Source organism: Sturnira hondurensis, unplaced genomic scaffold (genome assembly GCF_014824575.4).
Source record: "Sturnira hondurensis isolate 20B ecotype Veracruz unplaced genomic scaffold, ASM1482457v3 Scaffold0010128, whole genome shotgun sequence".
In the NCBI taxonomy this organism is placed as follows: Eukaryota; Metazoa; Chordata; class Mammalia; order Chiroptera; family Phyllostomidae; genus Sturnira; species Sturnira hondurensis.
The window spans coordinates 39203450-39222657 of NW_028082759.1; the positions used below are offsets into that span (position 1 = coordinate 39203450).

General features: G+C 34.6%; 1 protein-coding gene across 10 annotated transcripts in view; it reads right to left on the reverse strand.

The window, feature by feature from the left end:
* Positions 1–1792: 1792 nt before the first annotated feature.
* Positions 1793–19208, reverse strand: part of TRIQK (triple QxxK/R motif containing) — a 75462-nt gene continuing 58046 nt past the window's right edge. For all 10 annotated transcript variants that reach the window (XM_037058724.1, XM_037058723.1, XM_037058719.1 and 7 more), the window contains 2 exons: positions 7260–7345; positions 1793–2897 (listed from right to left, as the gene is read on the reverse strand). In XM_037058724.1, coding sequence (XP_036914619.1) covers positions 2784–2897; positions 7260–7345 — 200 coding nt within the window. In that variant the 3' untranslated portion in view covers positions 1793–2783. The remainder of the gene's footprint in view (positions 2898–7259; positions 7346–19208) is intronic.

Sequence of the window (19208 nt, forward strand, 5' to 3'; positions counted from 1 at the left end):
CATTTGTTTCAAAATAAATTCTAGATGAGGTTATATTTCTTACATTTCCTCTCAAATGCATTTTCCATTCTTGATTTTATATGCAAAATAGGAACCAGCAACCCTTCCAGCTCCATTCACTTAGGCTATATGTTAAGTCTGCTGAGTTAGTAGCAATTTATTTGGCAGAATATGTTAACAGACTCGAACATTCTAAAAAGTCATTATAATTTTTTTTGTCTTTGTCTTCTGAATTTCTCTGAACAGACAATTATTGGAGGGGGAAAAACATGCTTAAAATTTGTGTCGGGTGCCAGTCTCTGATTTATGCCAAACACCACTTACTACTCAAAAAGTGTGGTCCCCTGAAACTACAGGCTGACTATCACCTCTTCAAATACTGAAACCAGACTTCAGTCTGGAACTTCTCTCCAGAGGACAGTCGGCTTCTCAGTTAACGTGAGCATGAAGACTTGCACTTCACAAAAACAGTGGTACGTAAACATACATTGTTTCACTCTACCTGCTATTTATTAAAATCAGAGTTTTCAACCTTTGGGACTTAAAACTGTGTGAGGTCATTACGAATCGACCAGTTATACAAATGGACTAGCGATAGGTTCGGGGTATCAGAAAACTAAGTAATGAAACTTGACTATAATTACACTACGCTTAGACTAATATTTATTACTATCAGAAAGAACATTTTAATCGAATAACTATGTGGTAAACTGGAAACTAATATAATATTGTATATTAACTATATTTTTAAAAAGAAACATTTTTCCTCAAAAGAATACCTCAAGAATAGAACAGGGTAGTGAAGTACCCCCCCCCCCCAGGGTAATGAGCACACAGACATTTCCAAGAGTATAATTATCTATTTTATATACTGCAAATTCTGTTACATCTCGCTTGAATTGGTATGTAATAAACAATTAGTACATATCCTCTCATTTAAATTACCACTGTAATTAACAATAACTTTATTTAATAAGAATGTTTTTAACACCATACGGGAGGGGAAATAACGACATGAAAATCATTCACGTAAATGTGATAGGAGCGGGGAAAAAGTATTTCTTGACATGTGGCACGTCACTCGGGAAAGTAAAAGGCCCATCATATCCAAAATGCCAGCTTGGATATTCCCTTGCCACCCACTTCACAGACACACACACCACATGGCATTAAATGCTGTAACCTTTCCTAAAAATGCCACTTGGATTGGTCTGCTGTGGTGCGTGTATAAGAACTCTTGGTCTGTCTCTTGAGCTTGTGATTTCAAGGGAAAGAATCCAATCCAGAAAAATAACACTGTCTAAATTGTGCCCTCTGATATTTGACATAAATGATTTGTGAGGATATTGGAAATTTTGGCTGTTTTTACACTGATGAATAATTATGCTCCTTGAAAACATTCTGCGGAACATAATGCTACAGTCACATCAACTATTTGCAAAAGTCTCGAAGAATATGGAGGGTATTTATGAAAGCTTTCCTCCCTTGGCAAGTACGGAAGCAATCTTAACATTGTATTTACTCTTCACAGATACAATGTGTGCACTATAAACACTGTGCACATGTTTCACACGATCCATTTCCTAGAAAACTGTATGCAAGGTAGTGGCTACCAATGCTGCCAAATATGTGCTTTTCCATTTTCCCATTTTCTAAGCTTTATGCATTCATGTGCTCTAAAAATATGGAAAAATTCAATTACCGTAAAAATATTGAATATATGTGTCATTATATTGCAACAAATGCAAAATACCTTGCAAAAATTATGTAAACAGAAAACCGCATATGCAAGTAATATGAGACATATTTTATTCTGTTTATTTGTCATGAAAGAGTTCTACATGATTATCTGACAAGAGACAAAATGTAATTTTTTAAAACAACCTTGTACTGTTCGGCGTTAAGAGATAAACCACGAAGATTACTCTGAGGAGGTAGGGCTTCCGTCATTGTTCCGGGAAGGGGACCGCACAATCACACGACAGATTGCGACATACCTCCCTAACAAGAAGAGCAAACCGATGCTGCAAGCAGCCAGAACAACATAATTAGAATGGAATTCCAAGTTTATATTAATAGAGTAATCAGTTAATTAAAATCAATATCAACTGAACTTTCTATTTACATCAGTTTAGACAGCCTAAGAGGAGAGGAACTCTATTTTAGAGACATATGTGGCTCTTTGCGCTTCTGTCATCCAGGTGCCATTTCTGATGGAACACATGTGCGCCGAGCAGTTGGCAAAGGAGGAAAAAGATCACTGTAGATGTATGTGCAGCTAGTCTCCCTAATGATGCAAAATGTGTCTGGAAAGAAAGCAGGACTTTTTCACAAAATGAAAAATTTCCCATGACTCTCGTTCCTGCTTCAGCTTTGAATGTGGTTTGAGTATGTTTTGTAAATAAGGATATATACTTTTACTTCTCGTATATCTGTGGAACAAAAGCAGATTTAGTAATCTGTAAGTGATGGAGTAATACACATAGGTTGGCTGACACATCTGAAGAATTTGGGGTCTGTTTTCCATTTTATCTAAATGCACAATGGTTGCCTGTCAAAGTAGAAAGATTTATAAACGTATTTGGTAGCATACATTATGCCACATTGCTAGGTTAGGTTCTTTTCTTGACATATTATGCAACTATTTAAAAAGATATATCTGCAAACTGAAAATACCAGCAAAAAGAATTCAAGATGTTGTAGTTTCAGTAGTTCAGAAAGCACGGGTCCCAAGAGGTGCTTTCATAAAATGATCTCCTTATAATGCATTGATTGCTGCTCAGCTAATCTTCATCAGATTCCAGATCGGGGTCAGCATCTGCAGTCAGTCTGAGATAAAAGAAGGCATACACAGCCAGGAGGAGGGCCAATATAGCTGCCAGTAGAAGACCAACTTCCTGAGGAAGAAAAACAAAAAGTGGACTTGATGACATGAGACTGGCTAGTGTTATCAGTTTCTCATTAAAACAGCCACACAACTCCGCAGTCTAGAATGAACAATTTGAACCTAATAATCACATTAATTTGTAACAGTCGTCACCATTAAGAAGCTTATTTATACTTGACAGGAGCCATTTCAATGGCAAGTACATCAGTGGGAGAGTCATTTCTATTGCTTTTTTTTAAATTGGTGAGTTACTAATAGTATAATTAATATTTATACTTTTCAATGATTTTCTTTTTTATGAATTTATTATTTTTAAACATTTTGTTTATTTCTTTTTAGACAGAGGGGAAGGGAGAGAGAAAGAGAGGGAGAGGAACATCAATGTATGGTTTCCTTTCACACACCCCAAACACTGGGGACTTGGCCAGCAACCCAGGCATGTGCCCTGACTGGGAATTGAACCAGCAACCCTTTAGTTCCCAGGCCAGTACTCAATCCACTGAGACACACCGCCAGGGCTATACTTTTCAATAATTTTCATAGTTAGTGTATAAAAATGTTGGGGACAAGCAATGTAGATTGTGCTTACAAAGTTTGTCTAAAATTGATTTGGTTTAATTTTATTTCTTGCTTCAGTAAATTCATTATTAGTTACAGCAATTGGATAAAGTTTTTTTTTAATTATCATTTCTTAATGAGAAGAAACTATTATAACCAGTTTCAAGATTATGCCCCTTTAAACATATGTACTAATTATTATTTGTTGAGCCTCTAATTTTTATATTCTAAACCTATGGTTGATAATGTGCTGGGAACAACTGAGCACACAGCACGTGAAGCACGATCCGGGCTGACTTATCACAGCTGTGAAGGGTGGGCCTGGCTCCTTCCGTTGCTGATTTACTGCGCATCATATCAATCAATTATGTTGAACTCATAGCCAAAATATTTACTACGTATACAATGGCAAAATTCATATTATATCTCGAAAATTCTATATTTTAAAATATGCGCACACCATCAAGGAACTTCTTCAATATTAACACATCATTTGGCTAAACAGAAAAAAGAGTAAATAGTGCCAGTTCACTTTCCTAAAGGGCCTCATATCTCCTTCTAATTTTCATTCACTTATTATACCCCTTCCTGGTATTATTTTATGAAAAATTAATTTATTTGCATTTACATGAATGCGGTTTACATTTCATAGGAATGCGTATCAATAATTCCCCATATGCTGACTAAACATTGAAAACATTAAAGTGAATATGGTTTATAATAAGCATGAAAACCTGAAAGTTGAAATTACAAATGGATACCTTATAGAAGTTTAGTTCATAATTATATTTATTTAAATTTCCAAACTATAAAGATAAATGTGAATGAAAACTAGGGGGGTGAAAGACTCAGTGTCAACTATTTTTCTAAGATTTCACATTTCAATCTAATATATCAATGTTATGACAAATGAAAGTGCATTTTTCTTTGCTGATGTTTGCAACACGCTGGCATCTCAAAAGGGCACGGTAGACTCAAACAGGTTTCATTTATTTTCTCACACCCACAGCTGTGCTCCCAGACCCATCTGGTTACACAGCAGCCAATTTTAAGAGGATGCAGTGCACAAGTGATACACAACTGCAGAACCCATCTGTCCCGCACAGGGACAACAAACCCGTTCAGCAGCAGAGATGACCGCGCACGCCCGTTTAACACAAGACGAACGTTTTCACTCTGGATTGGGGGCCGTCATTCTCATCTCACTGATAATCGCCTCTCACTGGCGCTTTTCGAACAACTTGTCTTTTCAAATAACTTACTTAATTTCTGAATTAATAACAAAGGTACGAGCCAGATTTACAGACAAATATGTTAGGATTATGTAATGTGTTGAGAACTTTACAACACTAAGAATACTATTACAAAACACCCCCGCCACAGCAAAACTGAGAGCATTCTGTAATATATGATGTAATTACACAATGCAAACTTAGCTGAAGTAGGGCATCTTCAGGCCAATGACAAACATCCAAGAAGAGCCCAAGGAAATTAGTACTTCAAAGAAATACTTTCTCAACCTACTAATACTTCATAAATGACTTTGAGGTGCTAAATTCAATGTCAAGTGTTTCCATTTTACTACTTAACTCTCCTGACAATGCTGCGAAGCACCGGGCATAATCTCCACCTCCCAGATGTGCCAGCACGCACCCAGCCAGGTCGTGGTACCAGGCAAGCGGGATTTGACCCCAGGCCTCTTTATTTTGTGTTCAGGGTTTTCATCACTGTGAATTTTCTGTTCCATGCAGCTATTCATATTTTCTGTATATTAAAATTATTTTAAGAGCATAACTCTGATTCATTTTAAAGAACAAGTACTGAAGTAATAAAATATAATATTACGGCTATCTCATATCAACTAGGTAAGAGTCAAGCGTATTTGATGTTCATTAGTCCCAAGCTGCTTCTCTGACATTATCAATATGGATAAAATCACTCACTGGGGAAATTAAGTAGCATTAAATAGCAATTGCTAAAAGAAACTTTGTTATTTAAAATCCTGTGCTAAAATGACAACGCAATCAAAATTTGACAGGGCAAACTAATTAGTATGCCAGATTTGAAATGTAAAACATCTCCATGGTTCTGGTTTTTAAAAGTTTCCTATTATTTTAATGAGCCCTTTACATAAATTTCAAGCAAAGTAAACAATGGTTAAAGTTAAGGCTTTTTCCCCATAGGTTCATAAATTTAAATTTGCTAGCTTATTTTTTAAAAAGTCGTGTTCTGATGTCAGAAACTCTTCTGCACACATACTTCAAACTGTAAATGAAATCTAAGAAGAAATTTCTCATAAAAAGATAAACTTCACACTGCTTTTAAAAAGACAAACAACTGCATTATAAGGTAGACTTATACTGGGAACACAGTTATTTCCTTAAATTAAAACAATACCAAAAATTGTAAGACTATATAAAAAGAGGGTATGAGAAAGTGGTATATATTTATAGAAAAATGGCTGCAGGTTTTCAAATTCTGCTCGACGGCTGTTCATTATATTGTGCCACAAGTGGATTTTGCCACCCCAATGTTTTTCTTAAAAAGATAACAAAAACAAAGAACAAAGGAAAACTAAAACACCACACTGTGAAAGATAAAAGTACGTGTCATATTCCTTTGGTGAAAAATGACAAACAGATGCTCTCCTTACAAGACACGATAACCAGGTAACTAACTGTACAATGATAAAACCAAGCACTGCTTTTAAAAAGGTCATATCATGGAAAGAATTTTAAAATGAATGAAATTTCATATGAAATTAGAAGAAGACTTCAAAAGATTAATCACCTCTTTTCAACAGAAAAGCAATTCACTTCTTTTTTTCCCATTAAAAACTGACAGCAGTAACTCAGGAGATTGCGTTACAAAAACATACCGCGTCACATGGCAATGCTTGATCAAAATCAACAATCAGGAGCAAAAAGAAGGCAGTGTTTCATAATCCTAATAGCAAATTCTGGAAGACAACCAAATATGTCATCTGGCAGCTCAACAGCTGTTACAGCTTCGTGGTAATACCTTGGCATTTGCTATCAGCTGTAACTTAGAAAAATTGATTTTTCTTGTGTGTCAGATAGAAAACCAAAATCTCCTTTTAACATTCTAATATTTAAATAAAATATAAGTACTAGTCATTATAGTTTTACACACTGACAGTGGAGCCACCAAATTAATTTTCCTATTTATAGTTTAATTTGACTCAAAATACTTGGCAAAGAATTGACACAGGTAATAATGGAAATGTAATTGTGTTGGATTTCATTGTACTAACACATTGGATTAATATCTGCTAACATCATTCTCAGCTGCATATATCCCTCTTAAGTAGTAAAAACACTGCTTTTCTAAGAGAACAAGTGTGGGAACATCATTAAAATTTTATCATGGAGAGCATTGACAACCATAATAATTCAAAGAGTAAATTTACATATATTAATAATCTAAGTATATATAATTACAAGGAAAATTTAAACAACTGTCAAGTGAATTTTATTAAAAATGAGAGTTTTTGATTCAGGCCACATAAATCAGTGAAATGCATATACAGTAGCTAGAGAAAAAATAAATTGTGATTTAAGTATAACTGGTTCTTGCAAATGACACTGCGCTTTATGTTAAGACCTGGTAAAAATCTCAGGATAGGAAGGATGTTGACCATTAAATAAATTCATTATAAAAATCTTCGATTCTGGCATTCAACTTAGATTTTGAAATGCCATAAAACATTTAGAATTTAACATCTATGAAATCCAGTTTTAGAAAATAAAATGACACGCATATATCAAATTTTAAAATTATCTAGTACATGTACCTTTATTCCTATTGCTGTTTTCTTTGCTTCTGCTTTCAATTTGGTAGCTCGTAAAATAAGGTGGGCTTTTTTGTAATCCTGTTTACCTAGAAGATAATTGCAGACAATGAGTTATGCTTATATGTACTTTATGTTCAACAGCCATCTGAATTGTCAAAGACTGTTTCAATAGAGTAAAACCGGCACACAAAGTTACATGGTCTCCAGTTAGGGAGACCATGACCTTGTCTCCCTAAGGTCAACTTTTGCTCCTCCTCCATGTTTTCAGGAAAAAGAATGGACAGGCATCTTTGATTTGCTGTGCAGTGATTATTAAAAAAAAATGACAAAAACTTCTTTTAGAGAATAAGATGTTTAAAGTACAGACAGTAAACCTGTGGAAGCATTTGGAAACGGATATGTAAATAAATAAGTATACATAAGATCCCGTTAATAGGTAAAGTTAACTTTTTCTTCATAACAGCTCATTATAAATTTACTTTATTATGAATATTATTTACATAATCAACTTCTGAACTATCCTCAAATTTTTCCAAATAATAATCTAAGAAGAAAAAGGATCTGTAAATAATTAACTTTTACTCATTGAATTCATTGGAGAAAAGATGTATTGAACTAGTTTGTTCTTAATAAAAGACATAATACACATGCTTGATAAAAGATACAGGACAGCTATACTTAGATATTAGTTTTAATCTTCTGTACCACATTTCACAGGAAAAAATGCACAAAAATGACTTAGTATCACCAAATTTCTTTTTTTGTGTTCTATCTCGTGACTCCACTGAGCAATAAAAGAGCTCTTACAGCCCGAGAAGAAGACAGACTTAACAACTACAACAAAAGCACTGAGGAGAATATGCACTTTGGTGAACCTGACCCTCCGCTAGGAGCTGGGTCAACGAGTCTCAGACGTAACAGTATAACCTGTCATTCTGAGGGGGCGTCAACACTGGAGCTGCAGTTTCACATTGGTACGCAGCCCTGCGGTTTCCATCTTACTGCCCCTCCTTTCGGTGGTCGGTTCCTCTCCAAAGCTTCCCCCTTTATTTTAATTTCCACATCTTCCACACGCTGAAATAAATTTGAAAGCCGTTGATCTAAACTAAAATAAATCATGAAAATTCAATGTGTGATGTATTTCTTAATGTGTCTGCTAATGATTCAAATTTATGTCTAAAATTCCTAAAAAGTTTTTAAAATTAGAAATGGCAGAGAAGCGAGTCAATTGGATGGGAGTAATGAAGATATGCTATGGATGCGTTCACTAGACACAGAAAAGTGTTTGTTTGGCTGGAGGTCATTTTTTTTAAAGAGAAAGAGTACATGCCATGTTCTTAACCCCCGTTACATAGCAGCCACTCTGGATCTATGCACATGCGAAAGCTTAGTAAATGTTTTTTGATGATGCAGGTCTAATAATCCAGAAATAAGTGAATTATAAAAATGTATATCAAATGATCTAAATTTAAATTATGGAATGAACAAAACAGAAAAATATTACTCTGACCCATTTAAAATGAGCAACATTTAATTTCATTGAGAAAAACCTTGACAAATATTCATTCTGATTTCACATCTCAGTGGTCAGACCATTCATGTCATCATTCCTGCTGAGATCTCAAACAGTTCAGAACCAAGGACACGGTGGCACATCAAATGTCTCTGACACCTAGGGTTACAAAGCAAGTTTCTAATGAGAATCTACAATGAAACTGAAAGATTATAGACACGGGGCCAAAAAGTCATCCTTGTTTTATCTCATGTATCCCCTATAGTAATCCCTGGGCGCGATGGGGAAAAGTAAACAAATAAAAAAAGATTAACTTAACCCATATGCTTTTCATAAAACAGATTCAAATATACTTCAAAGAGTCAGTTAAAGTGAGATTTTTATTACTCTACTTCACATGCCTTTTACCATTGGTTAAATAAATATGTTCTATTTTGATACAAATCCTATAATCTCTTAGAGAATAATATTTTAGCTATATGTTAAATTTGATATGAACACTTGAAACTGTGTTTTTGAGTAGTTTTCAAAATTACTGCACATCTGGTACTGCTCCAAATACTGGATATGCCATTAATTTAGCATTCTCCTTGCTAACTATGATAACTATGACCTCACTATATCCAAAAGTATAAACTGAAAAACACCATTTCAGCTTACTCAATGAAAACATTTATGGTGGCATCTATTAAATTCTTTATAACTAAAACCAGATCTCTCCATTATACCCAAAGAGGTGTTCAACATTTTATTTTTTTAAAGCTTCAAGAAAAGTATCTATGTTCACCTGATTGTAAAAAAATACAGAAGCCCCCACTTGTTGAATACTTACATTTGGAAAAAATATACTTATAAAATCTAGGTTTTATATATACATCATTTCTTTAATACAGCTGGGTCTGACTTTAAATTATGGAATGAACAAAACACAGAAAAATATTACTCTGACCCATTTAAAATGAGCAACATTTAATTTCATCAGAAAAACCTTGACAAATATTCATTCTGATTTCACATCTCAGTGGTCAGACCATTCATGTCATCACTCCTGCTGAGATCTCAAACAGTTCAGAACCAAGGACACGGTGGCACATCAAATGTCTCTGACACCATTACGTTATATTAATAATGTAATAGACAAAGTTGGTATTTATTTAGCAATTGCTCATTACACTTTATAGGAGGGAAAACATGGACAATTCAAGCCAAAGAAACAATCTGGGGCCTCAGGTCATCTAGTTTCTCTATTCTCAACGATACTATTCACGTCATTTCTTCCCAAGATATAATTTAGGTAACAAAAGCATTTCCGCCCATTTCTCCTATTGATTGATTTGTGCTTCTGTCCTCCCACATAATCCTGTAACACTTTTTATTTTGTTTAAAATAAACAAATTTAACAAATTTTAAACAAAATAAAAAGTGTTACAGGATTTGAAAATAAAATAAAAGTGTAACACTTTTTAAGTTGTTTTCATTTTATAGCTTTAAAATAATTTTCAGTTACAGTTGACATGAAATATTATATTAGTCTCAGGTAAACAAAATAGTAATTATACATTTATAGACCTTATTAGGTAATCACTGTGATAAGTCTAGTCCTCATCTGACACCATGTATAGAATTATATTCTAATTTTAAATTATCATACAGTGAAATTGATATTTTTTCTCTTTTGGTACAGAGTTCTATCAATGTTCACATTCATGTACAGGTTCATGTAACTAATACCATAATTAGGACACAGACTAGTTCTATCATTCTAAAAAACATGCTTGTGCTATCCTTCTGTACCCACTCCTCTTCCCACCTGTAATTCTTCACAACCACTGATCTATTGTTCATTTCTATAGATTTGTCTTTTCAATCATGTGGCATAAAGTCTTTAAGTTTCACCCAAGTTGTATTCAATATATATAAGCAATTCATTGTTTCCTAACTGCTGAGAAGCATTCCATTTTATCAAGTTACCATAGTTCATCAATTTTCTCACTGAAATGCCTTTAGGCAAGCATGACAAGAGCTCCTATAAACACAGGTGTCCAGGTTTTTATATGAACATGTATATTCAATAATCTGAGTAGAATTGCTGAGACATGTGATAAGAATGAGCTCTGTCCATAAAAAGTCCAGCCATTGTTAATATAACGAGAACAGTTGTGCGACATCCATATAACCTTGCAGCCAAAGAGAATGGACTGGAACACACATTCATGAACAATGGTGACTTCACTGTACTAGTCAGTTGGGGCAGAGATGCCATTGAGTGAGCATGTGTACTGTGTGGCTATCACATTCAAAATGACTGAACAAGTAGAGCAATGTGTCTGCATCAAATTTTGTGTTAAGCTTGAACACTCCTCTGCGAAAACTATTGGGACGATTTAGAAGGCTTTTTGGGGTGAACGAATGAGTGCAGTGCAAATAGACGTGTGGCACAAATGCTTTGAGGATGGTCAAGAATCTGTTGAAAGTGATCCACATTCTGGAAGGCCTACAACAAACAGACACCTGAGAATGTTGAATGTATATAGGCTACAGTCTACAAAGATCAGCAATTGACAATGCAAGAACTAGAGGCTGATCTGGGGAGTCCAAAAACTACAGTGTCCTAGATTGTGACACAGGATCTTGGCATGACACATGTTGTGGCAAAATTCATTCTGTGGTTTCTGCTCTCAGAGTGGAAGGAATATCATGCTGCAGTTGTTAATGACCTGATTCAAACTGCAACCAATTAGCCAGATTTCCTCAAGAAGGTCATAACTGGAGATGAATCATGGGTGCCTACTTTGAAAGGGATTGAGGCATCATTGTCCTATGTACAATGTTTCTTGTATCTTCTTCAGTAGATGCCTCTATTTTTCACATTACATGACTGGATACTTTCTGGACTGACTCTGTACATTTTCCCTGCTCTGATAGGAGTTCAAAGCTCTGCCTTACCCTTCACTTCCTGCTAGCTTTCTCAAAATCAACAAGAGGAGAAATTACAACCCTTTAAATCTTTCTTTGACAGGATAGCTGTGCAGAGTCTCATGCCTTTTGATTCCCAAAAATCTATGTCAAAGATTTTTAAATACCTTACAGATATCTCACTGACCACTTTTACCTACAGTTTTAGGTCAGCCATATGATAACCTCCAACTAGTAATGCTGACTCAGGTAATGTTAGCATGATGTTAAGTGCTCGATACTCACTGTTTATGTCAAATGCTGTGGGGAAAGGGTTTGTCACAAAGACTAAGCCCTCACTTAGTCAAATAAAGACAAGGTCAGGGGGTGGGGTGGGATGGGATGGGAGTAATAGACAGAAAACAGTACTTAAAAAATAATTAAATAAATTTTTTAAAAAAGACAAGGTCTGAGGATGGGGCTTTTCAGTGAGCTGCCAAATATGCCAAATAGCCACAATTCCCTGGGGATAAGTTCTGGGGTAGATCCAAACCCATGACACCTTCTCCAGTGGCTACAGGACATCGTTTTTCACAATGACTATAGTTGCAAAGCTAAGGCAAGAAATATGAAATTAAGGCAAATTTAAATAAAAAGCTTGATATTGTTATCAAAATTCAGATACTTTTCTTGTATAAATATTGTCTGGATTGTCGTAAGTCTTTTGGTATTTTCCAAGTATCTAAAAAAGTTGATTTTGACTTGTTTCCCATTGTTCTTGTACCTTTTACAGAGGAGCACCATTTCGAAGTCCTTACTTTCCATTCCAGAAGGATTTCTTTTTTAAAAATATCATATTTAAAATAATTTTCTTATATACAACACATATTTAGGTCATTCTATAAGATTTTAACTTTTATAAATTTTCAAGCCCTGTGTTCTTTAATAGTAGGCCATTCACATTTTTTTCCTTTTCACATTTCAATGTGAATGGCTTAAATGCTTCAATCAAAAGATACAGAGTAGCTGAATGGATAAGAAAACAAGGTCTATTTCATATACATGTTGTTTATAAGAGACCCACCTCTAAACCAGAGATACACACAGACTAAAAGTAAAGGGATGGAAAGAGATATTTCATGCAACAGGAAATAGAAAAAGAAAAAGAGCTGGGGTAGCAATGCTTATATCTGACAAAATAGACTTTAACACAGAGAAGACAAAGAAGACTACATAATGATAGAGAGAGCAATCCAACAGGAGACAAGAGGATATAACCCTGTAAACATTTATGTGCCAAACACAGGAGCATCTAAATATGTTAACTAATCTTGATAGATATAAAAGTAGAGATTGACAGTAATACAGTCATAACAGAGGATTTTAATACCTCATTGGCATTAATGTACAGAACTTCCAAACAGAAAATCAACAAGGAAACTGTGGCCTTAAATTACATACTGTATTAGATAGATTTAATAGATATCTTCAGAGCATTTCACCCTGAAGCAGGAGAATATACATTTTTTTCAAGTGTACCTGGAACATTTTCTAGGATAACTACAAGACACAAAAGAAGCCTCAATAAACTTAAAAAGATTGAAATCATAGCAAGCATCCTCTCTGACCATAGTAGTATGAAACTAGAAATGCCTCACAAGAAGAAAACTGACAAACACACAAAGGTATAGAGACTAAATAATATACAAAGGCATGGAGGCTAAATAACATGTTACTAAACAATGTATGGGTTAATAATGAGATCAAGGAAGAAATCAAAAGATAGCTTGAAACCATTGAAAACAAGAGCACAAAAACCCAAAATCTATGGGACAAAGGCAAAGTAGTCCTAAGAGGGAAATTCATAGAATTACAGGCCTATCTCAAGAAACAAGAAAAATCTCAAATAAACAATCTAACTTTACAAGAAACTTGAAAAAGAAAATGCATTAGCAACCCCCCGCAAAAAACAAACAAACAAACAAAAAAACCCTCAGACACACAAAACGGGGCCGTGATTACCAGAGGGGAAGAAGGAGCGGGAGAGGGAGAAGAGAGTAAAGGAAGGAAAGCAGTGATGGAAGGAGATGGGACTTGGGTGGGTAAACACACAATACAATGGTCAGTTTTATAGAACTGTACACCTCAAACCTATGTAATTCTATTAACCAATGTCACCTGAATAAATTCAATAAAATATTTTTAATTACAAAAGGGAAAGGAGTAACTCATGGATTGCTACCAAGCTCTGACACAGACTGACTGACTGGTCCTGAGCCTCTGGGAACATCTGTCCTGAGTTACCAGGCCTGAATCATGGTTCTTCTAGTTCAACAACTATACATTCTAGCAGTTAAATTGCTTGTAGAAGACTCTCTATAATGTGCTGCCCAAAGCTGGAAGTAAACTGTCATCCTTGGAGATGACCTCAAAACAATCTAAATATAGTGGAAATCTTTCTAGTAGCAAAGTTTGAGTAGGACATTTTGTTGTGCACTTAACCTGGAAAGAGAGGTAAGCTGAAAAAGACATCATGTTACTTTTCCTTACTTAGAAGCTGAGTCTGTCATGGAGTCAGTTTGGATTAGTCATGCTTATTGGTAAACAGGCAAAATGGGGACTCAGTGTTGGCTGGAATAACTGATGCTGGTTGTCAAGGGTTACATGGTTCATTAATACGTGGTGAAGGCCAGAGGAACGTGAAAACATGTGAGGGAACTCCTAAGGTAACCCCACATACTGTGATGACCAATGGTAAAATATAATAAAATCTCTCTGTAACTTTCTAACTAGAAGAATCACCTAGAACTTTCAGATATGAAGACTTGGGTTACCCACTAAAGGCAAAAGGCTCATCAAACCAAGGTGCTGGACAGAGACAAGAAGATCTAGAACGAATGTCGGAGGAGGCAGGTCGTAAATTACAACCACTGTGACCAGCCAGAGCACTGACAATGAAACAAACCGGTATTTCTTCGCTTATTCCCAGTGTAATGCCCATTTTTATAAACAATCAGTTTCTCTGTAAAATCAGCATTATCAAATTTATAAAAATACTTCTTCCTCTTCCCTTAGTCTAGATCACATTAGAAGGAAGAAAGAAAGAAAGGGTGAGCGAGAAAGAGAAAGAGAGAGAGATGGAAAGAAAGACAAAAATATCATTTAATATTATTCAATATCTCAAGATCCTGGACCTAGAGAACAGCAATCCCAGGCTTGGTTGGAAAACACCTGGAAAATTATTGAGGCTCTTAGATCTTCTTCATGTTTATTTTCATGATAAAAGACAGAAAATCCAAATTGAAATAGCATAAAAATGAGGAAGAGGGAGAGAGGGATGGCAAAGAAGAGGACGACAAGGGGAGGTTAACTACTGATAGATTCTAGGAGATAAGAATAAGAGTTTGGTTATGATTGACATGAATTCAAGTCTTAACTGGCTATGCAGAACTTTCTCTTTCCACCACCAGTTTTTATTTCTTATTTTACTCTGGGAGCATGGCTGTTTCTGGCTCTGGCACACATTCTTATAAAACTAAGACCAAAGTGTGATAGATATACTTCCTTGGATTCACTTTAATCAATCTTATGCCCAAAACAGTTATCAAGTTTCTTCTAATTACAGAAGCCTAAGATTCACCTAGTAATATGTGTCCACTTCCCACTGCAAGCAACTTTAACAAACCAAAGCAGTCTGTCTCCTATTTTTCCTGTTAAACATGGACTGAAAATACACACTTGAAAAACTCACAATATATAATCACCAGAATTCCCTGCTTTAAGTCTTAAACAAGGACTGTGGTTATCAACTAAAAGCAAAATCATAACTAAAGAGAAAACACTGATGTAAAAATAAATTCAAATTATGCCTGGATTTTTTATAGTAAAGGCAATACCATATATATTTATAATTTTTATTTATATATACTTTGCAGACAATCTATGTAGTATCTACTTCTTAAAAAATATTTTTAAAAGCCATGTTGAGTTGTAATTTCTAATAACTAGATATTATCTGTGTTAAAATTTTCTTTATTATTCAGTACAATTAATATATTTAACTTCAGCATGGGCACTGTTTCTATAAATAACTATAAGTAGCTATAAAAACATATAGTTAATAAGAAATAATAAATATCTGGCAACCTTAATATTATCATTTACCATTCCTCATATTACATTAATTTAGAAATAATTAGAGTAATTTGTATGCTCTATTTATTACAACATAAAAACCTATGCTTGTGTCATGGATTATTTAATATTTAAGGCAATACTCAGTTTTACTTATGCCACTGTTTCACTGAGTTACCTTAGTTTGGTGAAAAATTAGATTACTTAACTGCTTTTGGTATTTGTTTTCTGATTCCTTATTTTGCCCAGAAATACGACTGCATCTTTGCCCTTTGTTGATATTGCTACCAAAGTTCATTATCATGTGAATATCTGGTTACTGCTTTCTAAGTGTTCATCTTTCGGAAGCCCAGTCCTTTCTGTTTCTTTCTGAACGGCGGACTTTACACTAACCACACTCATTATCACCATGTGCCAGTACAGCTCTACCTCTGCCTTCGCTGCTTTAAAAATTAATGCGCTGTTATTTTCTGAATACTGCATAAGCTGCTTATGAGTACATTATGCTATCAAGCAAGCCCATGCAGAAAAGCTTCCTAAACTGTTATTCTTTCCATGAAAATACAGCTGGTTCTGCTTCAAAGGCACATCTTTTCACCTGCAAATGGACTTGCTCCTACACTTATTCCTCAATTCATTGTCTTTTATTTGTGTCTGGAAATCTTTAATTGCCTTTAATTAGAAAAAAGTAAATTCAGTGCTTTAATCTTGCAAATACATTCAATCATAATTCTGTCTGGGATGAATACCAAGTTCTATTCACTGTCTGATCTCTATAACAAAGATATATAATTTATTGTCCATTTATATAGACCACACCAATTAAGATACAATGGAAAAGCAAAGACATAAGAGTCAAAATATTTGAAAAGAAAAATTTGCAGTCTAAATTTAATTGCTCAAAGAAATTACTAGAAGATGAGTTATTTACAGCATGCCAAAAATACTGACAAAATTAAAATTTGGTAATCAACAGTAAAGACTTTTATATTCCCTTCAACATTTTTAGAATAATTTCTCATCAACAGCTCCAAACCCCTCCTTTCTTCTTCCAAAAGCAAAACACTGTTTGGCATCTCACTTTTCTCATATTAACAAGATTATATATAAAAGGGCAGTTCAATTTGGAATATAAAGTAATTTCTCAACTGCCCTATGAATACAGTTTTTTAGTTGCTACATTAAAAACCACAAGTAACTGTAAAAACCCATTACAAAAGCCGGGGTCAATAGTGTTGCTTATGGAATCCTGCAGCAAACTCAGTAGCTATGTCAGTCAGTACAAAGGGTCGACTTTTTGATAACAATGAAATGAGTAAAATTACAAATGCCGTGGTCACAGGCAAATAACAATAAAAATGTTAATCAAGTTGGTGAAAAGAAAAGTATCATAAAACCAGAAGTACAATATAAAATACAAATCCAGTGGATTATTACCAACAGAGCACACTTTTATAGTTAGCCAGACATACAAAATGACGTCACATACTCCTTCAAAAATAAAAAGGGGTGTTATGTGTGGAAGTAAAATTTGCAAAAAGTATTTTTCTCAAATGTATAAATACCTGGGAAGACGAGAGGAAGCCGGTAAATACAGCCTTACAAATGAAAATCTCATGCAAACTTTTAAATATTATGTAATAGAGGCAACTCAAAGCAATGATAATTTTTCAATGCTTGGAGAGAACAGCTTGATATTAATCCTACATTATAAAGAATACACCATCCCTTAACACCACATTAAGTACTAATAAACAAGTACTATGCTTTTGGTTGTTATAAAGATGAACACATTGCTCTTGAGATATAAATTACTTTCCATAAAATCATACTAAAAATGCTAATCAACCAACTTACTTATGTATGCAGGGAAACGTAACTAAAAAGATATTATAAAGTATATCAATTTTACCTTGCTCCTAGCCAAAAAATTCAACAAACATTTTTCTTAAATGCCTGCTATTTGCAATGTACCCTTGGAGGCAGATAAATGAAACCAAAGGAAAATGATAAAAAGTATCAAAGAAGATTTAAAAACCTCAGAAAAGTTAAACAGCATTATTTAAATACATTTTCAAGTCAGTTAAATATACTACTTATTATTTTAAGGGAAATGACTAAACATTTAAGACTAATTTGGAGTAGTATATACAAATGATATATAGAATTTCATCTAAGAATTAGGGAAATTATTTTATTGATTATTTTAACAAGTGTTCATTAAATACTTTCTATCATTAGGGATAATCATTAGGGATGCAAAAATAAAATTAGGTAGAGCTTCTACGTGCAAGAAGAATGTTTCAATCCTGATAGGTAAAAATGTAAATATATAAATTCACACATGATATATATTTAAAACAGGTAGAAAAAAGTGGTATGAGCAATCAGTGAAGTAAAATATTCAAAGGTCTTGCTTTGGCCATGTAGCTCAGTTGGTTAGAAAGTTGTCCTGATACACCAGGCTGTGGGTTCCATTCCCAATCAGGGCACATACAAGACTCAACCAACAAATGTATCAGTAAGTGGAACAACAAATCAGTGTTTCTCTCTCTCTCTCCCTCAAATCAATAAATAAAAATAAAACGAAATAAAATAAAGTATTCAAAGAACTTCCAGTCCTGAAAGCATGACAGGCTGAACTGAGATAGACCCTTTTCTGATACATGTACATAAAAAACAGTAGGAAAATGTCTTAATGCCATAAACGTATACATTATGTTTACAGAGACACACATACATGCGTGTATTTATGGTAAAAGGAAATACAGGTGTTCATGCCAGAAAGAAACAACAACAAAATAACCTGAAATTAAGATAGCTAGTGTTTCAGCTGACAGTCTGGTAGCCCCGGTGTGGAGGAGGTGGGCGGTGCATCAGAGCTCGGTTTTAGACATCAAGCGCATTGGCTCCTAAGGCCCATGCATGCACAGTGCCCCTGTGAAACAAGAGCTAAGACTGAGATGTAAGGTAAAGTTAGGGTCCTCAAAGGGCTGACCATGTCATACAAGGAGAAGAGGAAAAGCACAAGTAACGGTAGAAAACTACAGTTTTCTTGAAAAACTGCACTCATTTGGTGAAATAAAAATGAGTCTTCCTGCTTTTTCTAAGCTCTGGGTATGGGGGGAAGATGTGTCTCCTGTGAGAAATACAAATCTTAAGCCTTTAGACACAAAACAAGGTGTGAGGTTCAAATTTCAGGAATATTAGATCAATAAATCCAGAATAATCCTCCCCAAACCATAAAATCCTTACTGTCAGTAATTAAGTAGCACATGGCTCTGGAAAAAAATTTCATAATTCAGACTCCTAGGACTCTCACAAAGGGAGAAAACAGAAAACAAAAACAAACGAACCTCTATTGAAGTTGAATGCACACACTCAGAACCATAAAGCCCAAAGGGATT